General features: G+C 37.7%; 1 protein-coding gene across 2 annotated transcripts in view; it reads left to right on the forward strand.

The window, feature by feature from the left end:
* The window catches only part of LOC121520793 (collagen alpha-1(XI) chain-like), a 162556-nt gene that overhangs the window by 89934 nt on the left and 46172 nt on the right, over positions 1–26450 (forward strand). For both annotated transcript variants that reach the window (XM_041804410.1, XM_041804412.1), the window contains exons 35-45: positions 1541–1585; positions 1826–1879; positions 2031–2084; positions 4279–4332; positions 4733–4840; positions 7028–7117; positions 13487–13540; positions 19880–19987; positions 20793–20900; positions 23615–23668; positions 24290–24343. In XM_041804410.1, coding sequence (XP_041660344.1) covers positions 1541–1585; positions 1826–1879; positions 2031–2084; positions 4279–4332; positions 4733–4840; positions 7028–7117; positions 13487–13540; positions 19880–19987; positions 20793–20900; positions 23615–23668; positions 24290–24343 — 783 coding nt within the window. The remainder of the gene's footprint in view (positions 1–1540; positions 1586–1825; positions 1880–2030; positions 2085–4278; positions 4333–4732; positions 4841–7027; positions 7118–13486; positions 13541–19879; positions 19988–20792; positions 20901–23614; positions 23669–24289; positions 24344–26450) is intronic.

The raw sequence follows: 26450 nt of genomic DNA on the forward strand, positions 1-26450 counted from the left end.
TCCGTCAGTATTTAGAGATACATTACTTGTTAACTGCAGTTGTTTCCTTATACCTTAAAGTCAGAAAAGTTACTCCGAGCACTGAGTAGCTAATGCAGAGTTGTTCAGTGAAATATGATCTTTCTTTATTGGCAAGAACAACAAGAGACTTAATCTCCAATCAGGTTGTTCAGGTAAAGTCACACCTCTATCATAAAGTAAACTACACAGCAAAATTGACAGTGTTAGTTAAACTCATATAGTTAGAATAAAAACTTTAAAATGTCTATATTGGTCCACATTACATTGTTAAACTACACTTTTAAAGTGGTAAACATTTTACTGTGTGACAGATCTGCAGTAACTCGTGAAAATCTGTGGTAAGGGGGTCTCCTTTGGCAAGAACAAAGCAGAGAGTCATCCTCAGAGCAGGGCAATGAATACTGATGAAGAATACAAACTGAGTCCTTTAGAAGCACCCAAAGTCAGAGGTGCGGGTTCTAACTCAGTGGATAACTTCACTCATGGGGCAAATGTGTCCACAACAATAATGACAGTCCACCAGAAACAAGACCAAAATAACCCCAGCAGGGATCACTATACAACAGGCAACTAAACATGTATAAAACACATCTTTACATTCTGCCCAAGGGCATGATGGGAAACTACACCAACACATCCCCTCAGATTTGAGATGGCAGAGGGCTGAGCTCAGATCAGTTGGCTCTTTACAGAGTTGAACTAACACTGGTGGATCAGCACTGTCAGCTGAAGACCATTTCACTCAGGATGGAGTTAAAATCAACTCTAAACCCTGAGATAGCAACACTTTATTTTGCTGTGTGCTACAGCTGTTTATGGTTGGGATGTGGAATCATTCTGTCACTACAGAGATGGATAAAGAAGAAGAGTATTGTACTCAAGTAAAAGTACAATTACTCTGGTTAACACTTATTTAGAAAGAAGTAAAAGTACTGATGTCAAAATGTGCACAAAAAACTACTCAATTACAGTAATCTGAGTAAATGTAATTAGACCCTTCCACCCTGATTACTAAATTGTATCATAACTGATTGATTTTTGTCATCCCAGGGGGAAACGCTTCTAATTTTTATAGATTAGTTTATCTCATATCTTGACATAAGAGAGGTTGCATTTTTAGAGCACAGCAATAGGCCAGTCCCCATGATAGGCCATGCTGCTTCTGCCCACACTAGCAAGGTAAATTAAGCCTGTTTCTTTCTTTTATTTATTTATTTATTTATTTGGTGATTTTGCAGCTCAAGGGATACAAGATAAATAAGTTGAGATATCCAGAAAACAGTTGGTAATTACCAGTTATCATGGGAAGATGGGGTAAATAAAATGCATGGATGCTTTCCTCTTAAGCAGTCTGTAAATGTAAGGCATACTTAACATAATTCTTTTGGGTGTACTTGTGTAAATAAAGTTGCTCATGTGCAAACAAACTCTCTTTATAGCCTCCTGGTCTGTGCTTTGAATAGGTTTTTTCACCCTCATACTCTGACAGCTTTGATAACCTTTCTCTCTTCCCCCTCAGGGCACCTCAGGCAATGATGGACCTCCTGGCCCGCCTGGAGAGAGGGTTAGTATCAGATTTTTCTTTGATCCATCCCTCCTGAAAGTTTGAAGGTTTGTGCCCTGAGTTAGTGGCAGCCAAAGACCGCCAGGCACAATGTGCATGAATATTAACTAGACAAAACTTGATGCATTTATCAAATCTGACTTGAATGAAACGATGAAAACGCAGTACAGCAGCTAATTACCAGTGTGATTAATTTACCTCTTCTCTTTATTCTGATGTGTTATTTTCTTTTAATTCAAGGGACCTCAAGGACCACAGGGGCCTGTCGGCTTCCCCGGACCTAAAGGACCCAATGTGAGTATCTGCTGTCAAGCTGTCTTGTTGGTTTGCATCGTCCACAGCCGCTCCATGTTGACACTTTCTTCCTGAGTGTTTTAAATATTAATACACACTCACGACCTCATGTCTTGAGTTTTATTACCTGTCTGCCCCCCCCCCCCACCAGGGTCCACCAGGAAAAGACGGACTGCCTGGCCATCCCGGACAGAGAGGAGAGACGGTGAGTGGGTAGTTTTGTCCATGAATGCACCACGTCATGTTGTGTGACCCTGAGCATCATGCATCAGCACCCACACACTCCCTGCTCCATCTTTCTCTACCTCTCACTTTCTCACCCCCACAAAGGTTGCACAAAACCCAAAGCAAGGAAGAGGATTACTGAGATGGCATACAAATAGTTTTCTAACAGTGGAAGGAAAGCTGTAGTTAGAGAAAAAGATGCACTGGTTCTGTTACACAGCAGAGATGATTGAGTACATCATCACACGACAATGGCAGCAGTCAACGGATGTTTGTCAGCTATTCAGGGAAACTTTTAGTTATCAACAGTGAATCAGTTTCAGTTATTTTGGATTAAAAGATCTAAATCCTCTATTCCAGCTACTTAAATATGACTGTTTTTTCTCTTTGTCAGTAAACTCTTTGTTGGATGTCAGTTTGGTCTCCATAAAACACTGATGGATGTTTTAAATACTTTTCTGACACTTTAGAGACCAGACAGCAAATCAACTGATTCAGTGAATAAACAACAGGATACTGAGAGAAGACAGACTGACAGACAGACAGACAGAAGTGGATCCAAGAAGGCAGTGTGTGCAGTAAATCATTAGAGGGAGCTGTCATTCAAAATAACAAGATATGATGATGTCAAGGGTAGTGGGTAATCATAAGAGGGATTTGCTGCTACCCCACCCCTTCGCCCGTGGTGAAAAAGAGTTTCAAATGAACCACAGTCAAGTCAAATGAAGGAGCCTGGGAGACAAAACATGCAGCTGACATGTCTTTTAGTTTTAGTCACATTGTAGTCGTTTCCCCTTCATAGTTTTAGTCTAGTTTTAGTCAACGAAAACTCAAAAATATTTTAGTCTAGTTTAAGTCTATAAAAAAGTCCTCAAATTTTAGTCTAGTTTTTGTCCAAGCCTTTATTCTCTTGCTTAAATCTGGTACCAAGTCATGGTAGTGTGTTCTATGCACTCTGCCAAGCTCCTGGGGGGGATGAGAGATTTACCCACAGTGGAGAAATATCATGGATTTTGAACGTCCAACAAAAACTCTATTACATTTTTAGTCTACTTTTAGTCATCTTGACGAAAACTAAACTTACTTTTAGTCATCAAATGTCTATTTTTGGTTAGTCTTCGTCTAGTTTTAGAGAAAACGTGCTGTTAACGAACATTTTTAGTCATGGTTTTAGTCGACAAAATTACCACTGCCTTGACACAGCATACAGTATTTCTGCAGCCTATTTAAATGTGTCTGTTGCTGCAGACACATCTTGTTAGAACTACAAGAGTTCAGGATTTCTCCACCATAAAAAAAAAACAAAAAAATACCAACAAAAAATAGGGATGCATGATATTGGTTTTGTGCAGATATTTACAAATTCATTTTGCTGATGCCAAAATCAAAACTGATATTTAAATGTAGTTCATACCTAATAGTTTAGTCCTTAAAATACACAATTCAAAGTTTGAAGATGAACTAACTAACGAATATTAGTCCTTGAAATGCACTTTAAACTGTAAGGAATGATGATTAATTAAGAAAAAGACCTCAGCTGGCATAGGCCTGTCGGGCCAGCCTTAAACTCCACAAACATATTTGTTCTAACAGCTCAAACAAATTACCTTCCAAATGAAACATCAGCGAAGTCTGAACAATGTACAATTTTGTAGCAGAAAGAGGAAATCAGTTTCATGGTACTTTATTCATGTTAAAACACAGATGAAAAGCGGACAAGTAGTTTATTAAAATTACTATTATTACACTTACAGACCTTTCTATTTCTGTTGGATACCTCTTTTCCTTTCTCTTCACTACGTCGCCAAGGCAAATATTTTGCTCTCGACTCACTTTTAGATAACTTAAGTCTCTGCAATCCTGTTAATCGGAATTTGCGGAAGATTTAATAGAAATGAAAAATACGATCCATTGTTATCAGTGTACGAAACTCAGACTTCCACTTTGTTGAACAAGCCCTGTAGAGCCTGAATCACTTCATCAGTGACTATAAAAAAAGTTGTGCACTTTTCTTGCCATCAGCATGAAGACACATAAACAGCTCTCGCTGATACATTATTTATACTGATACCCAGTTTGGCTCAGGTTTTTACATAATGTATCCCACATAGTAGAGTTCATACTTTATAACCCTTCTCATGTACGCTCAAGTTAACTTCTCTTTTCTCCTTCAGGGTTTCCAAGGAAAGACCGGACCTCCTGGACCTGGAGGCGTGGTCGGACCTCAGGTAGATATTCTACATATAGATTCCTCACTTTTTTAGCTCTAATACTAGAGAAGTATAAAAAATTGCAGCTTTAGCATTAGCTTTTTACAACTGCTAAACAAAAACAGCAGTCAGGGAATGTAATCAAGATGCCTTTGAAAGAAATTTGGATGCATTCAGTGAGATTTTTGTCTCACCCAAAAGTAGTGAAGCGTGAATTGGAAATAAATTATTCCATCTCATCAAATCTTTATTTACATCTACAAAAGATAAGAAGAGAATGCTGATGGAGAAGTGAGATTTTCTGACTGGTATCAGATGTGAGATGTCCTTAGAAACGTAATCATTACAGCTGTATCACTAGCATGTCTGCTTGAGGACAGGTTTTATAGCACACTGACCTTGTCTGTTTGTCTGACAGGGCCCGACTGGAGAGGTGGGACCCAGTGGAGAGCGAGGACACCCAGGCTCCCCTGGTCCACCTGGTGAGCAAGGTCTGCCTGGATCTGCTGGAAAAGAGGGTGGAAAGGTAAACAATGGTGTATTTTATGTTACCAGAGCAAAGAGTAAGACTAAAACATTGCCAGATGTAAAATATAAAATGTTTTTTGCCCAAACTTTTTGATACTCTGAGTTTCAAACAAGATATTACATTAGACATAAACATTAAATAGGAAACTTAAGGATAAGTTAAGCCTATCTTTGTAGGACCTCTGAGGTTATTTGACATTTAAAGATCTAGCTTTATTTTATACCACTTTATTTTACATTAACTTTTACGCTTTTGGACTATATAAATATTAATAAATGTAGTAGTGCTGGGAAATCAATCAAGTTCAAATTTCAATTGCAATTTTGGCTTCTAACAAACCATGAAAACAAGACAATCCTGATTAAATATTGGGCCACATGTCTTGTTATGCTCCTTTTGTCCATAGGCTTTGTCATATTGTGACTGCTGTGATGTTCCTCAGTGTTAATTCAACTCCTGTAGTGTTTAATTTAACACTATTCTAGTTTCTATAATTCTCACAGGGTCCACTTTGAAAGGTGTTTACATTTAAACTCTTACTGGGTAAATTTTTAACTCACTGTGTTGGTGATTTAAACACAATAAAGTGCACATTTATCTCTTATACCTATATCTAAGGTATTAACAGTTAAAATTATTAACACATTGCAATTCACTTTTCATACTTTGTCAAGTTCCCCACCTCAAACTGAACACCTGTTGAAAGGTGCTGTGCTCACTGGTAATGATGAAGCGGACACACAAATGCACCCTTTGGTGTAGCACAGCACCACAGCTTTAATTAAGCCCATCTGTTTCTACAGGCGGGGAATCACTAATTCAGTGGATAACTTCACCCATGGTGCAAAAGTGTCTAGGGCTAGGTAATTCATTGCAGATTAGATTAAATTCCAATATGGCCTGCTGCAATATTTCTTAACCTGAAATCTGTCAAAAATGCCAGTTTGATTTGAAAAAAATTTGCAGCAGAGATTTTATGCTCCATACATTATGCAAAGATTGAAGTTTCTTTTTCTTTTTTTGTTTTTTTTAACAAAACATCCTACTTTTCTTCTTCATGTTTACATTTTTCTTATTCAAAACAAGAATAGCAAAGACATTATCACCCCCTCAAAATCACAATTGATATCAGACTTAAATTGTGTGAGACAAAATTGCAATTAGATTGATTTTGAAATTGTTTAAATTGATTAAATTAGGGTTGAATGATTTTGAAAAAATATCTGATAATGATAAACGATATTTTGACTGATTGCATGTGAGTTGTTGTATTGAACAGATTGATAATTTTTATGTCATTCTCATTTGTATAAAACAAAACAAACAAAAAAAAACATACCAAATTAACAACTATACTGCAAAACATTGTATTTTGACACACATTTGCACATTCTGGAATTTAGAAATTGCAGAAGGAAATTCTGCAGTTTAATCTAAATTCTAATAAATTGCTCAGCATTAATTCTAATACTGTTGGACTAACACTGAAGACCATTTAACTCAGAATGGAGTTAAAATTACACTTTGAATTTTTAATTTTTAGATTTACTCTTTAAGAGAACTCAGAAATGTTTAACACTGATATTTTAACACACAAGTTTTTGCTGTTAAATTGCAGTGACGTTAGATGTTAGGTCTCTTGCTGGCCTTTACGTCTGTTTTATAGTATACAAGGTTGTGTCTCAACAGAACATTTTCATCCTTATGACTACTGAAATACCAACACAGAGCTCTTAAAGTAAGCTTAATACTCTTGTGTGCTTTATCCGAGGTAATTTATTCATATTTCCTCTCATTCCCTAATAATAGAAAGCAGAGGAATAATGACATCATTTTGCTTGAGGTGTACAGATGATTTTCAGACATTTTAATCTCTCAATCACCCTAATAAACAGAATTAACTTAAACCACAGGAAGTCACACCCAGTAATAACGCAAAGAATAGAAATATGGTTGATAGATGCTCAAATCTGTTTACCATTTTACCATCTGTTAGATAAATCATGCTTTCGATTTGATTTGGGCTGGCTGTGGACCAACTGTAAGGTCAGGGGTCACATTTGTTTTTCCTCTCACAGAATAAGCCCTGGTTATGGTTGACTCTTAAAGCAATTTTGATTTCAGATATTACTTGTTGATACATCAGAAGTCATTAGTGGTTGCTATTGCTTTCTCCCTCTGCAGGGTGATCCAGGTCCTATGGGTATCAGTGGCAAGCCAGGACCTGCTGGCCTGAGGGGTTTCCAGGGGGCACGAGGTCTTCCAGGAGCCATGGTAACCCACACTAATACTCTACTTACTCATTCAAAACCTTACACATGTGAACATAAGGAACAAATGTGTCATCCTGAGAACACAGCCGGTAGAATTTAGCCCAAAACGCCAATTACTGAGCTGATAACCTGCTGTTTGACCAAATGTCAGGCCTGGCAGCAATCCTGACTGAAAGGTGGAGAGCTGGATTACATTGAGGTAAATGAGAAATAAGAGCCAGGTATGATACTGGCATATTTATCATCATAACTCTGAAGGTTAACATTGGTTGTGGTTTGTTTTCATTGCAGTAAAATGTCCCTGAAATCATGCGCACTGAGCATTTTTTACAGGCCTTGTTAGTTGCAGCTTCTTTTCTATGAGGAATCCTGTTTGGTTTTCAATTGGAGAATGAGTCCAAGCCTCCTGATTCTGATCCAAACCCTCGGCTTTGTGAGTGCATCACAATGCCCCCCCCACCTCCCTGCTGAGTAACCCGAATTAATTCTCAGAAGAAGTGGGCGTGGGTGAGGGGAAGTTCAAGGTGAAAGCTGTAAAACGCTGTTAGAGGCTGACTGAGGATAAGCTTGAGAGACGGAGGCTTGAGCTCATTTCAAGGCTGACCATTAAGAGAGAGCACACGACAGCACAGCCCAGACTTATTACCAGCTCTCTGTTTGTCCCATGTGTGCAGACGGATGGCTTTCTCTTCATAACAGCAGCACGCACACCAAACAGGAGCAAATAAAACTTCATATCCTCCCCTTAAAGTGACGCACGAAGACACAAACACACGCCAGCACCTTTTGTATGAGCAATAACATAAAAGTTAATCTCGTTCTGTTTGCTGAGTTAGAGCTGGTACAAACTCACACACATAGAGTATTTCCTTCCTTTTTTTGGAGAAACACACCCACACACACTTCTCAGCCATCCTCTCAGTCTTGAGGAAAGGGCCAAGTAGCAATATATGAGCCAATAAATAACTTTTTGTGTGTCCGGCAGAGAGAGATCCTTCCAGCCTTCTAATGCTCGCTGGTGAAATGTGGAAGTCGAGGGAGCTGGAGAGAGTGCTTGGCAGCGTCTGTGCCCCCCTGGCTCTGTCGGCGCCTGTAAATTAGTTATTATAATGAAAGTCTTTACAGCCTCTGGTGAAGCCTGTTTTCCATATGCGCTCTCAGCCTCTCTGTGCTGTGATTCAGCATCACGGGTGTGCCTGTTATTGGCTGTAGTCATGAGGATCCAGAGGTAGAGGCACTAAATGTGAACTTTTACTTCACCTGTTGGCTTCACAATCTGTCACCTGTTTCTTTTTTATCCATTTCATTTGCAGCCCTGCTAATGAGACCTTTCAAGTCAAGTATTGTAAATCTGGTGTATGAGTCACACTTTCAATCCCTGCTTTTTTAATCTAAAAGTTGGCTCTGTCCTACACCAATACAACCAATATACCAGTATAGAGTGCTGAGATCTGTCCATGCATCTGCCACTATCAGGCACTGCCTCAGACGTTACGCAATTATAAATTCACCCGATTCACTATGTTTGGCATACGGCAGCTTCACTGCTCACAACGCTGAAAACATAATAACACTGACCAGACTGGTGGGGAAGGGCAGGACAAAACAAGTTGTTTGCAAATTAGCATTAAAACAGGAGAGTATAGCACAGAAAACATGCCATCAGCTACTACAGGTTATTAAATCTTAAATTAATAATCAAAAATGTTATGTTTCTCTTTGTTCATGTTCTGTCTCTCATTTTTCAGATTCTGTCTCTCATTTTTCATGTACCATCTCTCTTTTTTCCATGTTCTGACTCTCGTTTTTCATGTTGTGTCTCTTGTTTTTCATATTCTGGCTCTCGTTTTTCATGTTTATTCTCTTTTTTGTGTTCCTTCTCTCATTTTGCATGTTCCGTCTCTTGTTTTTAATTTCCATTATTTCGTTTTTCATTGTTCTTCTTTTGTTTTTTTAATTTTCTTTCTCTCATTTTTAATCTTTCCTCTTTTGTTTTATTTTCTTTTTCTCATTTATAATTTTCATTCCCACATTCATTTTCCATCTCGTTTTTTTTGTGTTCCATCTCTCAATTTTCTTTTTATGTCCCGTGTTTATCACTTTCTGTCTTTGTTTTCCTCACAATTTTAACTTCCTTCCCCTATATCATCCTTATTCTTCTGTCTTTTTTTGTGTTCTGGTACCCTTTTTCATTTTTAAATGTTGTTTTTCTTCTTTTAGTCTCTCATTCTTTAATGTTACATCTCTTGTGATAATTTTGTTATTTCTCATTTTCTATCCTTCTTTCTTTAAAGTTCCACCTGTCAGTTTTTATTTCCATCTCAATTTTTTCAAGATCCATCTGTTCTTTTCATTTTATGTCTATTGTCATTCTACAAATTTTGTTTTTTATGTTCCACCTCTTGATTTTATATTTCTGTCTTGTTTTTTATCTTTCGTCCCTTATCATTGTATCTTGTTTTTCTATTTCATCTATTGATTTTCATGTTTCTGTCTCTTCTTTTTCATGTTATAACTCACAATTTTCATTTTCTAATTCTTGCTTTTAACTTTCTCTCTTTACTTTGATGATCTGTCTCTTAATTTTTATATTCTCTCTTTTTTTTCATCCTCCTTCCCTTGTTTTTCATGCTTAGTCCTTTTATATTCTAAATCTCTCTTATTTTTCATGTTTGGGACTCTCAATTCATCATTTTCTGGCCATTGTTTTTCATTTTTCAGCTCTTATTTTTTTTATGTTCTCCACTTTAATTTTCTGTCCACTATTTTTCATCTTTCATCTTTCATTTTTAATTTCCCCTCACTTATTTTTCATTTTTTCACTTTTTTACTTGCTTGTCTTGCCTTTTTCAATCAATATCTCATAAATTTCATGTTTCACACTCTCAAAGTTCATTTTCAAAGTTCTTTTTTTTTTCAAAATACATGAATGAATTTAAAGTTGTGTTTCTTTATTTGTTTTGTTGTGCTATTTAAAAAAGATAAACAGCAGGAGGTTTAGCCATGTTTTTGTCCCAGTTATGGGACCTAGTGTAGGTGTTGTTAAAAACATAAATGGATAGCCCTAGTTTTATGATTTTTTTTTTTTAATCCGGACATTAAGATTTGATCCTAAACAAATCATTTTTAGTTATTCATCTCTTTTTTGAACAAAAGAAAAACAATGGAAAAACAAAAAAGTTTACTTTTCATTCATGTTTTTATCCTCAATTCAATATTGAACTGCCTTAGAAAAGCCAAGGGCACATTGTTTCTGTGTTTTGCTTTGCTATGTTTAAATGTTAACTCAAAACCAGCTTGTTTCTTGATGTTGGAAATTTTCATTTCAAAATAACATCTATTGACCATAAAATACAATGTCCTTGGTACCACTTAAACCCCTTTTCTCCAAGGTTCATTCATAATCTTGCATATCAATAAAACTTGGAGTACACTTTTAGCTAAATAAACATTTTCTCTTGTAAGGGCAGCAGTTGTTCAGTTTGTGGTGGCTGGGGTTGTAGGTGACAAACACCCAACTGCTGTGCAGATCCCCACCCTTACTTTTTCCATTTTTTGCATGTTCACAGGTTCCTGTTTGTGCACATGTGTCTATTTTTGGCCAGTGTGTTCAGAATGATCAATAAAAGAGTGACAAAAGCTGAATGTCTTGTCAGGGATTAATAAGGCATGTCTTCTTTTTCTTTTACAAGACCATTTATCTTCTGAGTTTGAAGAAAACAGTTACAGCCTCATCAACAGAGCACAGCTTCGACAGTCTAATTAATCAAACATTAAACCCTCCTAAAGTATGTTCTCAGTCAAAAAGTGGCTATACTCTTAATTTATGTCCCACAGTCTTTTTGGTGACCCATCCGGCAAAGGGTAAACTCATTACATGCTCGTGTTACAGACTGCTCCTGCACATTTAGTTCACCTTAAAACAGACCTTTTTTTATTTTTACAGCGACTCAGCCTCCCCTGAGTATGCCTTGCCCTTCTAGCCTCTGATTGGCTTACTCTGTAGTCTAACCAACCAACCGACACAAGTTACAAGCCTTTGCCAGTGAGAGACAGAGATGGGTCATGCCTTCACCAGCCAGGGCAAAAAATGCAACATACAGCTAACGGATGTGAGGATTTGAGGCAATATACCCTGTGGAGACTGAGAAATAAGAGGAAATACTCCAGAAACCTGGTTTCTACTTCACCACTGGTTGTATACATCCAGAGGAAGAGATTTAGTCTTTCTATGGTCAGTTTTTTTAGATGTCTGTGTTTGAGATTTCTGCCTCATTGATACACTGGATGTGAAGGGTATTCAGTTTGTAGTGCACACAGTATTTGATATTTCAGAAACTCTCCAGAAACCTCTCCTCCTCAGAAACAGTGCACACTTTAAGTTCAATAATCCTCCTTTATCATACAAGCTATTTCTTCACAGTAATATATCTATGGATCCCTATTGATTGGATGATTTAATTGTGCCTAAAAAAGTATTCAACCCCTTGGATGTTTTACCCTTTATTGATTTAGCAAGTCAACCATGGTCAATATAATTAGGCTTTTTTGACCAAAAAAACTACTACAAAACCTCTTAAATGTCAAAGTGAAAACCATTTTTCTACAAAGTAAAGTCAATTAAAAATCAATATGTAAGGTAAAATAAGTGACTACAAAACATTCTTTCCTTTCAAGTCAGTATTTAGTAGATGAACCTTTGGCTGCAATCACAGCTCTGAGTCTGTGTGGATAGGTCTCAATCAGGCCTGCACATCTGGACACTGCAATGTTACGCCATTCTTCTTTGCAAAACTGCTCAAGCTCTGTCAGGTTGCAAGGGGATCAGGTGTAAACAGCCCTTTTCAAGTCCAGCCACAAATTCTCTATTTGATTGAGGTTTGGGCTTTGACTCGACCTCTTCAGAACATTAACCTTGTTGTCTTTAAACCATTTCTGTGTAGCTTTCACTGTATGCTTCAGATCATTGTCTTGTAGGAAAACAAATCTTCTCCCAAGCCTTAGTTCTTCTGCAGACTGAATAAGATTGCGTTCCAGGATTTTCCTATATTTTGCTACATTTGAGCCGAGAGGCATTCCCACAGCATGATGCTGTCTCAACCATGCTTCACAGTGGGCATGGTGTGTTTGTGGTGATGTGCAGTGTCTCATGTTCGCCAAAAAGCACCACTTTGGTCTCATTGGACCAAAGAACCTTCTTCTGCTTGACCATGGAGCCTCCCACATGCCTTTTGGTGAACTCTAGTGGAGATTTGATCTTCACCAGTGGCTTTCTCTTTGCCACTCTACCATAAAACTTTGACTGGTGAAGAACCCAGGCAACAGTTGTTGTATCCCTTATTTTCAGCTGCGATGCCTTTAACTCCTTCAGAGTAGTCAAAGGTGTCATGGTGGCCTCTCTCACTAGTCTCGTTCTTGCACAGTCACTTAGTTTGTGAGGTTGGCCTGATCTAGGCAGATTTACACATGTGCCATATTCCTTTCATTTCTTCTTCATTTAAGTGAACTCTGGGGGATGTTCAGTGTTGTGGGTTTTTTTGTTTTCATCCCCTGACTTTTCCTTTTCAATAACCTGTTCTCTGAGTTGTTTGGAGTGTTCTTTTGTCTTCATGGTGTAATGGTAGCCAGGAAAACTGATTAACCAGTGACTGTGACAGGCGGTTCCCATTTCACTAATTGTACGTTACTTCTTTTATATTACATATTTTTATTTGATTGGCATTGCTTTGTAGAAATCCTTTTTCATTTTTACATTATTTTGGTGTTTTTGTATTTTTTTCCTCAAAAAGCCAAAGGATATTGACCATGATTGATTTATAAAATCAATAAAAGGGTAAAACATCTAAGGAAGTGAAGACTTTTTATAGGCACTGTATTGGCTATGATGACTCATAAGATGTGAGAGGTGCTTTTTTATTTTCTTGCAGATGAACTAACCCGTAAACGACCTGCTGTCTCAGTAAATTTAGAGCAACTCAAAGAAGGCACTTGGCATCTTTTCCCTATCCTTTTATCTACATAAATCTGTAAGGTGCGCAGTAATGACGGTTTAGAAACTTCTACCTGGGAGTCAAAACAAGAAAGTGAACTCAGCTTTGATCAGATTTCATGATATCTTATGGTGATAATAGCTGTGTAATAACTTAAAACATTTTTTAAAAAGTTGTCAGTTTCAGCACTGCCTTCTTTATTCATGCCCTCCACCCATCCATTAACATTCAAACAAGTATACAAATAACACCCACACTTTCACAGCAGACATTAACATTTGAAGCTCCATTTGACAGCTGTGGTTGCTGCTCTTTGAATGGCAGCGAGCGGCGGCCCACGTGGATCAGTGATCTAACTCTCTCCTGTTCTTTGCTTTCAGGGTCCAGCTGGCTTGAAGGGAGGAGAAGGGCCTCAGGGTCCCCCCGGCCCAATCGTAAGTAGCCTGTTACTATGGTTACCTTGTGTCTGCTGCCTGCCACAGATTGCAGGGAGAAGTGACTTTTCGCTTCTGGAGAATGGAGTTGCTGTGCAGCTCTGTCCTCCAGCTGCAGTGAGAGAGTGTATGATAGAAATCAATACCCTAAGTTAAAAATTAACCGATGTGATTCTAACACATAGAAACATTAAGAATTACAAGTATATTTTCCCTATCATATCTTTGATTTCTTATTGATTAGTTAAGATAAATTGGTGAAAAGAAATTCTTATGAAACCTTTACCAATGTTGCACTGCTTGTTGTGTGTAAGAAGTCCTGTTAGATACACAATAAGCAAGATGGACAAAATATATTATTATGCAATTTCATAGTTTTCCAACTGTGAACCACCTCTTATTCAGGTTATTACGGTACTTTTTCAGTGACACTAACTGGAAGAAAGCAATCCTTTCAAAAGAAGCATAAACTAATAAAATGCATTGTTTGTAAAGGGATTTCCTCTATTAAGGGGAAAAGGCCATCTAAACCCCCCTGGCCCTTTGTGAAGAAGCAATTGCACTCTAAACCTAAAAACTGATTGTGCCACCTTTAGTGGCAACAACTGTAAGCAAGCATTTGGGTTAACTGGCAAAAAATCTTTCACATTATTGAAAGACTTGGAACTTGGGGAGGACTTTTGTCCCACTTTTCTTTGCAGAATTGGTTTAGTTTAGTCACATTGGAGGAGTTTTTGGTATGAATGGCCTTTTTAAGGTCATGTGCTCACATGGTTCTGGGTTCTTTTGTGACATGGAAGAGTCAGCAATGCAATTTTGAAGTAATTTTGATAGGTCAGACACTCCTGGGAAGGTTCACCACTGTTTCAAGTTTTCTCCATTTGTGGATAATGGCTCTCACTGTGGTCTGCTGGAATCTAAAGCCATAGAAGTGGCTTTGTCACCCTCCCCAGACTGATATGTCAAAGATGTTGTTTCCCATCAGTGAATACAAAATGCTGTTTTCTGAACAATGTTTTTATTTAGTAAAGGAAAAGGCCATCCAAACCTACCTGGCCCTATTCGAAAAGTAACTGCCCCCCTTGTTAAATCATAAACTGCTTGATACCAGAGCTGAAAGCCCACTCAGGGATTGCCTCCCTCCCTCACCGGGAAAGTGAAAAAAATAATAAGAGCAATGGTATGGTCCCAAGCAGCTGAGGTCCCTTGTTTATTTTACACCTCGAAGAAAGAATGGCGCTGAATATCTTTAGCAGTGCCCTCAAACAGAGCTATCACTATGACAGAAGAGATGGACAAAACAGCTGTTCTCTTGGGGAAACACTCCGCCATGGCCGGCGGCATCTGGAATAGAGCAGTGTCCTAAAATGGCATGGCGCATTCATGGACGTCTGGCTGCTGCTAGTGGGTTTGCTCATAGAACATAATGGCCTAATAATAATATCGTGATCGTTTTGACGCATGTCGGATGGCGTCGGTGTTATGGGCTTATCAGTCTCAGAAGGGTTACAAAGCAATTTCTGAGGCTCTAGCACACCACAATGAGAGCCATTATCCACAAATGGAGAAAACTTGGAAGAGTGGAGAGTCTCCCCAGGAGCGTCCGACCCACCAAAATTAAGAGTTCCTCAGCAACTCAACCAGTAGATCACAAAAGAACCCAGAACCTTAAACATGCTGTTCATTCCCTAAAAAAACTCCATGAGTTGAAACAATCTTGTTAAAAAGAGTGGACCAAATTCCTCGACAGCAGTGGTTCTCAACTGGTCGGTCAGGACTCAAAAGTGGGTCACAGAGCCATTTTCAGTGGGTTGCAGATTTGTGCCAGAAAAAAATATGTGGCAAAAGTCTATGTTGTGCTTTATTTTTGAAGGAAATGTCTCCATCTTTTTGTTTCATTAATATTTGTTCCATCTCGAGTCCAAACTCTCAGTTTTTTTTTTCATTAAAAGCACTTGATTACAGTTTCAAATTTAAGTTCTTTGGGTCGCAATTTGTCATTAAGGCCATGGCAAGGGGTCCTGACACTAGACCAGTTGAGAACCACAGCTCTACATTGATGTGAAAGACTTGCAGTTGTTGCCACCAAGGGTGGCACAACCAGTTATTATGTATTACTTTTCCATAGAGGGCCAGGAAGGTTTGGATGTTTTTTCCCTTAATTAATGAAATCATAGTTTAAAAACTGCATCTTTGTCTAATATTAAAATTGGTTTGATCAACTGAAAGATTTAAGTGTCACAGAAATGCAAAAAAAAAAAAAAAGAAAACAGGAATGGGTCGAAAAGTTTTCATGGCACTGTACTTTGTTTACCTAGGTTCTGATGACTCATTTGATCTTGAAACCTGCACAAAAATCTCCGTCAATATCTCTAATAACATAAAAACTGTAATTTCTTGGTCAATGATATCTCACAGTAGCACCAATTCTTCTGCTGAGTGTTAGTTCAATAGTTATCCAAAAGTTACACAGCAGTGTCACTCTGACTCACTTCAGTGGTATTGAGTCTGAAAGAAGAAACTGAATTTCTGGTGATTTACTTGGAATTAGGGATGCTCAATATCGCATAACCAAAATGCTGATATTTTCAAACTCATTTTAGCCAATACCGAATTATCTTTTGTTGTTAAGATTGCCATGACTCTATCCCAATACATCCCACAAACTTAGTCCTACCCATATGTTTTGCACATTTGCGTCTAGGGGTGTGATGTCAAGTTTTGTTGCAATGGCGGGGCAGGGTGAGGTGCATGGGATACACAAGCCTTCAAATGTAGAGTTTCCAGAGGCACACTCAAACTGAGTGTTGTGAGATTTCTCAGAGACTGGAGAATTTAGCTAATTATTTGCAAGGCACTCTGGAAGTTTTTCAATTAAATTTGGTTTGAAGTACACCTCTGGAGAAACTCCATTTGAAGGGCCATGTTGTCTTAGGACTTCATCCTCCTTTCCAACAAGAGTTGGAACAACGTTGTAATGTGAAGAGGTGAACATAGAGGCAGGTCTAAGTAGTAGGGGCAAGGGGTCAGTTGGGATTTAGCCTAAATAATACAAGGCTTTAACACAACAGTGTCGAACAGATTTGTAGCTCAGACTGAATGTTTGATCAATAATGGATTGTCCGCTGCACTTTTAACACCACTAGTGGACCACTCGGTGTGAGCACATAAATCATGACCACTGGTCGAACTTCATGTACAATTCAGACACAGTATGAGCTGGGATTCAACTACAGCTGTTAAAGAATGGGCTTGGAATCACGGAGTGGACGTTTAGCCTCAGTGGGAGTGACGGATGTTTGGAGAAGTCCATGTGAAACTCACAGAATATCTCTCAACCAATCAGAAAACTCTGTCTAACCCCTGGTTTAGAGAGACTTTTGTTCCCGTTTGCTTTTAGGGGATCTTTTGCTGCATCTTCTGCATTAATGAAGCATTCTTTATCTCAATTAAAGACATCATTTTAGACACTTTAGCTGCATTCATAAACACTCTGCTTTTAAATGCTTTAGGACCTGAGAAAGGAGCAGAGGTGGCAGGGTAATCTGTAAGTAAGTGGAGCACTTTTTCCCTGCCTTTGTCTCTGAGCCCCCTCGGTTAGTGATATGTGCCGTGAAAAAGCCTGGGGAGCTCCGGTGGTGAATCTGTACAGAAAGCTGACTGACAGGCAGCTTTGAACCGTCTGACATTTTGTTCAAGCGTTAAACGCGGGCTCCCGATAATTGCCCCTGCTCACCAGTGACGGAGCAACACCAGATTAGATGACAGCGGATATGCCGAGCACGGATGAAAAGATGATGAAAGGGAAGAGAGGGGCGTTCTCCGAATGAACGAAAAAACCATTTCCAGTGCTGAAATGAGATAGTTTTCTTAAATTGGCTTGAAAGTGAGCGATTGGATGAAAACATGTGATAGACTGTTTTGGTTAGTGTTTGAAAAAGTCCTTGAAAAAAGCGGAGGGGATGCGATGCCCAGGCACACTAGAGATCTGATATTTTCCTCCATCGATTTCCTGCCACAGATTGAGTTGCTGTGGGAAAGTCTGTGCAATTTCATGTGTGTTTGAAAGAGACAGACCAAGAAACCAGGAAATTGTGCAGCAGGGAAGAAAAGAACAACAAGCATGAATGGAACCTTAAACTTTTGATACGTTTTTTGTGAAGCAGTTTTGATTTCTAGCCAGAGAATCACATGTGTAGGACAGAAATCAGGGGTGTTAGAGAGAAAGGAAGGCAGAAAGAAAAAGGTGAAGCTGTGAGTCAGAGGGACTTGTGTGAGTCCTGGCGGGAAGGTTGGCATCGCTCGGGTTGACAGTTTGGAGCTGTGCGTTTGTGTCACCAGCAAAGCCTGTCATGAAACGGGCCAAGGCATACGAGTGCCAGGTGGCAGCTCCCTTCAGCAGCTGAATGGGTTTGTGTGTGAGTCAAGGGGAATCTTTGGCTTGTATACATGTGCCTGTTGTAGTTGAAAGCAGCCGGAGACCTTCCCTTAGTGGATGGATGCAGCAATGACCTGCTGATCAGAGATTTACTCACAGTTTATGTGATCTGGAAATAAGCAAAGCCAAAAGCACCCCCCTTGAATTGATTAAATGCTGAATTCTTGCTGTTTTTTAAACTTGTTGCAGGAATAAGAAATGAAAGGTTAAATTCCAAAGATTCTTACACCTCCTTGATGCAAAAGGCCTATCATTCAATCAGAATTATTCAAATATTTGCTAGATATTTCACATCTAAGTGGCATTGATGTGTTCAAAAGGGAAGCCCTTGAAAATGTCTTCAAGAAGAGCAGCCAAACTTTTCATGCTTTAAGAAATTCACATCACACTTTCTGCAGAAGTTCTGCACCCTTCTGCAGAGCAGTGTTAATTTTGCCAGCTATTTTCAACTTTATTTTAGCCAAAGATAAAAATGCCTTTAAGTCAATTTCAATCACAGTTTTGGCTTCATATGACAATGAAAACAGGGTAGTAGTGATAAAATTATAACTGTACCATATGCTGTGACCTTTTTTTTTTTTTTTTTTTACACCCAAATTTTCTTTGGAGTGGGGGTTGCAATTGTTTTTAGTTTTACATTGTTTTTACTGATGATTTTTTTACATAAATTTTATTTTTTTACTCATTTGCTTTTATTTATTTTTTGCACTTGTTTTTAAAAGTGTTGAGTGTTTAAGTTCAATGAATGGATGTGATGCAGATGTGGTAAATTCAATATGTGATCATGGTTAATAATCTCAATGCCAATCAAAAATAATGAAGGTCATGATTTTTCCATAATTGACCACATTTTCATGGCACTTACATTTTCACTCTTGAAAGTTTTAATCTAGTTTTATTGGACAAAAAAGTCATAGACATTTTAGTCCAGTTTTAGGCAGTTAAACATCATACATACAGTGCTTAACAAATTTATTAGACCACCACCCAAAGTAAGGTTCATGCCACAGCTGCCCTAAACTAACAGCATTGGTAATTACCAAAATCATGTTTTTATGTTTCTGCAATGGTTAATACATCGATATGTAGAAGCTCTTTACCCAAAATGATATTTTTAATGCTAAAATATAATTATTATTGTTATCCATGAATTTTCAAATGTACTGATTTACAAAAAAAAACGAAAAAATAGTAAAGCACATTCATATCATTCAATCATTTTATGATTAATATGTCAAATGAAAGTTTCTTACTTGCATTCCTGAACAGAACAATTTGTTTTAGTGGTTGAATGTTATGCTTGATTAATTTCTGACTTCTCAGAGAAGCCCAGTGAGCCAGCTCAAATTTGGGTATAAAAAGGTGAATTCAGTTTGAAACTCCTCATTCCTCTTCAAAATGGTAAAACATGGAGAGCTGACTGAAAATGAAAGAGTCCGCATTAAAGCACTTCATGATGCAGCTGTGGCATAAACCTTACTTTGGGTGGGGGTCTAATAAATTTGTTAAGCACTGTACATTATTTTCTTTCAACTGATTTTATCAGATGTCTTTCTAAACTAATGTAAATGTTAAACACTAATAATTGTATTCAGATGGATGAAAATACAGAAATAAATGAGATGATCTTCCACCTCATCTCTGCTCAGTGGAGAAATGTGAATTTTGAACATCTAACAGTCCAGTAGTTTCATTTTAGTCTCGTTTTAATCTCAGACTTTTTTTCACCAAGGATCTCTTTTTAGCTTGTCTTAGTTGCATCTAATGAAAAAAAATGGATAGATTAACATTATTTGTCATAATTTCGGCCCACAAAATTAACACTGCTCCAGAGAGACTTGACTTACTTAGCGTCCACGCTGTACAGCAGTGAATGATGGGTCTTTGTTGTCTGATGACAGGGTTCTCCTGGAGAGAGAGGTCCCGCCGGCCCCGGAGGTCCCATCGGTCTTACAGGACGCAACGGCCCCCAAGGTCCACCCGGTCCTGCTGGAGAAAAGGGCGGCCCTGTGAGTATTTCAGTCACTGAAACACCGCTTCATCCCTCCATAAAGATGCACTGCATATATACAATATTTAAAGGCACAGTGTGTAATATTCAGTAGCATTTAGCAGAATGAAGTTGGAAAAAATGGGACATGATATTTAAAAGGACATTTATAAGAACATTGCTGGTGATGGTTGCAATATTTAGTTGGAATTCATAATCTTCCAGAGAACATGTAGAGATTCAGACGAAAACAAATAAAGCTTCATCTGTGTCTGTGTGTGTTTCAATTATAGAGAACAAATGAAGTTTCAGATGTTGCTAACATTCACAAGTTCACATTATACTTTAACACGCTCTCAGTTATAATCTCAGTTGTAATGTAAATGTGTTATCATTTATATGAATTTAGTTAAAGCCAAAATACAGCTGTATCTTTAATTTTTTTCTGGTTTCCCATGATAATTACTAAATTTGGGTTGTTCTCTTGAGACCTTGACTAACTTTTATTGTCATCTCAGGATAAAAATGAAGATTTCCTTGTCACTAAGAATGGAATTTCTCTAAATCTTGAGAAAATTACTGAAATTATCTCACAGGAAAAAGAGTAGAATGATGGATGCATGTCTTCTTAGGGCTTCTGTAGTCTTTCTTCTTTTTGCATAAGCTCATCTGGTTAATAAAGACAAGTTAACTTCACTGTGCTTGTATTTGCTGCATCTAGATGAGACAAAAAGAATTTTAAACCTGGATACACTCACATTCTTGAGGAAAAATAGTGATCTGACTGTTGACAATGTGAAACTTTCCACTCTCTCTCTGTCAAGGGAGAGAAAGGTCCCATGGGTCCTGCCGGCCGTGATGGAATTCAAGGTCCTGTTGGTCTTCCTGGTCCAGCTGGTCCTCAGGGTCCCCCTGGAGAGGATGGTGACAAGGTAGAGTAAAAATGTGATACACTGCAGTACAAGATAGCTTAAATATGAACCTGAGAAAGTTTGTAAGAAAAGTAAAGATTCAAGATGTGTAGCATCACTCTGATTATAGATGTACAAACAAGAGAAGCTCTCTTAATCTGAGGGTAAAATGTGGTGACAGTTGAATAAGTTGGTTGATTAGTTCAATAAATAATTATAGGAGGAACCAGCTGAAAGAGAACACATTTCAGTCAGGACCACCTTGTCAAGAAAGATGCATGATTTATGGTTACAAATATTTTTCTCTTAATTAGCAGGTAATAATTAGCACTTATTGCCTTACTTATATTTGGTGTTGGGGCTGTTCTGGGATCCTCCTGCCCTTCCAAAAACCTACATTTAGGTTTTTAAACACAAATATGAAGGCCCAGCATTAAATAGTTAAGTAACAAGTTGCCCAGCTTTTTTTGAGTTTAAGGGGGTCAAGCTTTATTCACCATGTTGCCATTCAGTTGACATAACATGCTCATTGCTAAAAAGGTTGAGTTAGAAGAAAATTTTTCCAATAGACATCTTTATCTCATTCAGCTCAACTAAAATAGTTGCACTAGCTATTTAGGTTGTTGGCTCAACTTAAATCTATATGTTTACTCTGCATACCTTACATAGTTTAAGAAATTCAATGAAATGTGTTGTATTCACCAGCTAGGTTATCAAAAGGGCAGCCAATACTTCAGAATTTGTTCACTCAACATCAGCCAAGTTGGATTCTTATATTGCAATCTAGTCCAGAGTTTCAGCATTAAAGTTCAAAAACGCCTTCAGTGTCAGCTGGTTTTTGTTGCACTCTCAGTTGAAAAAGTTTCAACTTTCAGAACAGTTCGCCATTCATCAATATCCTTCCTCGCTTCCTGGCCAATCAATATCAAGAAGGGTTAGGACTTGTAATACTGGCTTTAAAAACAGCAGTGGCAGAAGAGAAACTAGGCTGACTTTTTTATGGTAAAGTTTTCAGATATACAGCTGCAAATGCAAGGAAAGGAATACTTCTATTATTTTCTTGATGATTATTCATTAAATATGACAAAATATCAAGAACATGGAGCTATTTGAAAGCAATATTACACCAATGTTATAATAGTTTGGGATTTTTCATTAGTTTTGATTTTTATTTTGTTTTCAACTTTTGTTTTACTGCTTTTTTAGTTTGGTTAAGTATTTAATTTGCAAAAAAATCTGTGTTTTAGTTTAGTTTTTATTAGTTTGAATGTTAGTTTTAGTTTTGTCTGTAATGTAGGATACCTGTCAAGGGCAACACCCAAAAAGTATCTTCACTTTTCACTTAAATTATTCCATTTTAATGTTTGCAAACAACTCAAGACCTAAAATTACCACTTTGTGAAGTTGTCTTGAATCAATTCAGACAGTTTTACTCTCTCCAGGCTTAGGTGTTCATGTCAGTCAGTATGCGAGTGTCAAAGACTAAAACAAAGGAGATTTTCTCCCTAATTCTTTTTCATTTTCATTAGTTTTGTAAGCACACAATACAGTTTCAGCTAGTTATCATTTTATTTGTAAAGCTTAGTTTTTATTTGTTTCAGTCAACTAAAATAATTTTTACATTTTAGTTTTAGTTATTTTGTTAGTTTTAGTTTACTATAATATCCTTGAATTACACATACTACTGAGGAAAGCAGAAGTCAGCTGTGAAAACTTTAAATGCTGGTGAAAACTGAGGTTGTAGGCGTTGCCGGCACAAAGGAAACTGCAGTTTTGGACATAGCTGTACAGGGACGCAGCAATAAAATAACAATAGGTTTCTGTAATGATGGAATAAATGAAAATATGTGCTTTAAAAATATCCATACAAAGGGATAAATGTAAATGTAAGGCAGTTTGCTATAATAATAGTCAATGACTTCAACATCTGTATCTAACACTGTCTTTATAATGAGCCCACAACAATGAAATCCATTTCCTATTCTTCCTCAGCACAAGAAATGCAATAATAACATCAAATCATGTCTGTACAGTCAGGATGTGTGGAGAAACTGAAGGGTATTATTTGTTCTTGTCGCATAGCTTCTCTTTGTTTCTTTCATTGTCAGTTGTATTTATAGCTTATGACACATCAAGGATACTCAACAAGGCTGCTGCACCGTTAGCAAAATAAGAATGTCTTTCAATGTCAAACGACAGTTCTTTACATACCACGCTATAGAAAATACAGTGTCTAACACATATGCTGCTGAAAGCAGATGCTTTTCCTCTGTTAGCCCCAGGTCATACCAAGAGAGATTATGACCATAATGCTGCATTTACTCAACAAGGTAGCGCACACAGGAAGCATTTAAGTGTTTCCAAACATGTCCTGAGACATAAACATCATATAATAGCCATGATCTTGAATACTGTTTACCCTCAGGTCTACTTCCACATGCACAGATGAGAAACTCAAAGCTCAGATCTGCATCTGTACATTTGTAACCATCATACCGCTCTCATCCAAGTCACGTCTTCTATCACACCGTTTTGTCAATCATCGTGCCAATGGGGTTAGACAGGGAGCCAATCAATTAATTGCAAACACTCGCCCAAGGTCTTTGTGGGCCAATCAAATTAGAATCTCTTGAGAAATATTTACTGCCTGAGCGTGGTAGAGGTGACACTTTAAGATATTGGACTTTAAGATGGAGAGGAGAGATGTGAGCTCTGCTGTTTGTATTGCACCACAGGGAGAAGTTGGAGGACCTGGACAGAAGGGGAGCAAAGGAGACAAGGGGGAACTTGTGAGTTGTTCTTTTTTTTTAACTTTTTACTCCCTCTATTTTTCTTTGTATCCAAAGCCATGAGTTTTGATTGAAAATCTGAGCTGCTGAATTCTCATATGAGCAGAATAAATCAAACAACACAGGTAACTTTGCAGTGACTCATCTAAGGTGAGATTGCCCCAAACAGTCTGCAGAATATAAAATATTAACTGAAGTGCTGTTCTGCTTCCTGAATTGTTACCTACTTACCATAGAAATTCATGTGTGCTCCATCTTCACCTTAAACATCTGTATTATTTAAATTCTCATTGGTTTGAGTCATCAGATACTGAATTAAGGTAAATTTGCTTTGCTTTAAGAAATGGCATTTCTTCTAAGAGGTAATCTGTATGAAGGGAAGCAGCTCCAACTTGCAGATGTTTTCATTAACTTCCATTGATTTTTAGAGTTGATGAAAACAAAAACTCCATTTTGTGTGAAAAATGAGCTGCAATTAGACCAGCAATGTTTCTAATGGTTTTAGTGTTCTAAATATTTCAGGCTTTGTTTGTTACAACTTCACAGTAAAAGTTCCTGAGGTGAGAATGAACACAAATGATCTTTCATTACTAATAAGTGTTTTTGTTTTTGTTTGTTTAGGGTCCACCAGGCCCAGGCGGTCTTCAGGGTGTGGTTGGAGCTCCTGGTCCAGCTGTGAGTATCACTTTCTCTGACCATTTAAACTCCTGTGAGAATGGACTGGGTATGAAAAAGACTAAACCAAGGACAAGCTATAATTGCAAATATCAAAACTAAAATTAATCTATGCTTTAAAAGAAAAATTTCATGCAACTATAATCTCATTTTACTCACTATGAACTCTATCGTATGCCTGGTACAAAGTGTTTTGTTGTGCAGCGCATCTGGCTTCCTTGTTTTCCACCAACCTGGGTGATAATATTTTTTGTGCTGTGCATGCAAGTTGTTTTTAATCCCTTTATAGGGCACTCATTGAAACACTTAAAAATCTAGATTTAAGACCTAGAATTTTTTGCTGAAAACCGCAATACTTTTTCTTTTTTTTTTACTTTTTTCACTTATGTTTTATTATTATTATGGTGAAAATCAAGGTAAACAAATTCACCATATATTGTTCCTTGTCTTTTTATGGTAAAAAAAAAAAGATCCTGTAACATTATTATTTTAGTGGGCCCTAATTACTTGGCAAATTTAAAGTAATAAGTGTAATTATTCAGTACTTACTCAAGAATAAGGTGGTAACTACCCGGTAATGAGTCTGCATTTTATCAAGCTATAATTTGGAAATATGATAATATATAAAGGTGGTATTTTATCAGGTAATTTCTTAGAAATAAGTTGATAATTTATTTTGCTAAGTTGCTTAAAAAAACCTGGTATTTTCTTTATTGGTCAACAAATTTAAAGTGAGCCCTCCCCCTCGACAACCAACTACATAAGGATCTTCGGTCTAAATCACCTTGGGCAGGGATACTTACAAAATTACTGGAATTACTTTTGCTTTCATTTAAAAACTTTGGACACTTTTATTATCCGAGTTGATGGCAAGCTAACACTAGTGTGGCTGCTGTCTTCCTTTCTCTATCCAGCCAATCATGTTTTATTTCCTTGTGTCAAGTTACATACGTCCCATTGACTTCAAAGAGAGAGTCCAGAGGTAGTATATAAGTTGACGCAAAGCTGATTGTTTAATTTACATAGAAATTATTGGGGGGAAAAAAGATAAATATTGACTAATTAAAAGAACTTTAATAATGATGAGACTCACAGTACAAAAAAGACCTAATGTATGCTATTTAAGTATAACAAAACCTTTACAATGTTGTAAAACAAACTAAAACCACATATATTTCACTATTTCTACCACTTTTTTTTCTTAATTTCAGCAGAAAATATTTGTACAAAAAGATAACAAATCCTAATTGTCTACATTGATTTAAGCAGAACTAGGGCTGTAAAAGTCAAAATAGAAACAATATACACTATATAGGAAGGGGCGATCCCCAAACTGTTCCCACAAAGTTGGGCGCATGGAATTGTCCAAAATCTCTTGGTATGCTGAAGCATTCAGAGTTCCTTTCACTGGAACTAAGGGACCAGGCCCAGCTCCTGAAAACCAACCCCACACCATAATCCCCCCTCCACCAAATTGCAAGAAGTGTGATTCGTCACTCTAGAGAATGCGTCTCCACTGCTCTAGAGTCCAGTGGTGGCGTGCTTTACACCACTGCATCCGACGCTTTGCATTGCACTTGGTGATGTATGGCTTGGATGCAGCTGCTCGGCCATGGAAACCCATTCCATGAAGCTCTCTATGCACTGTTCTTGAGCTAATCTGAAGGCCACATGAAGTTTGGAGGTCTGTAGCAACTGACTCTGCAGAAAGTTGGCGACCTCTGCGTACTATGCACCTCAGCATCCACTGACCCCGCTCTGTCATTTTACGTGGCCTACCACTTTTTGGCTGAGCCGCTGTCATTTCCAGTCACTTCCACTTTGTTATAATACCACTGACAGTTGACTGTGGAATCCAGGAGCAAGGAAATTTCATGACTAGACTTGTTGCACAGGTGGCATCCTATCACAGTACCACGCTGGAATTCACTGAGCTCCTGGGAGCCCATTCTTTCACAAATGTTTGTAGAAACAGTCTACATGCCTAGGTGCTTGACTTGATACACCTGTGGGCAATGAAGTGATTGGAACACCTGATTTCTATTATTTGGATGGGTGAGTGAATACTTTTGGCAATATAGGGTATATAATAGAAATATATATGATT

The sequence above is a fragment of the Cheilinus undulatus genome, linkage group 13 (assembly GCF_018320785.1).
Source record: "Cheilinus undulatus linkage group 13, ASM1832078v1, whole genome shotgun sequence".
NCBI classification, from domain to species: domain Eukaryota; kingdom Metazoa; phylum Chordata; class Actinopteri; order Labriformes; family Labridae; genus Cheilinus; species Cheilinus undulatus.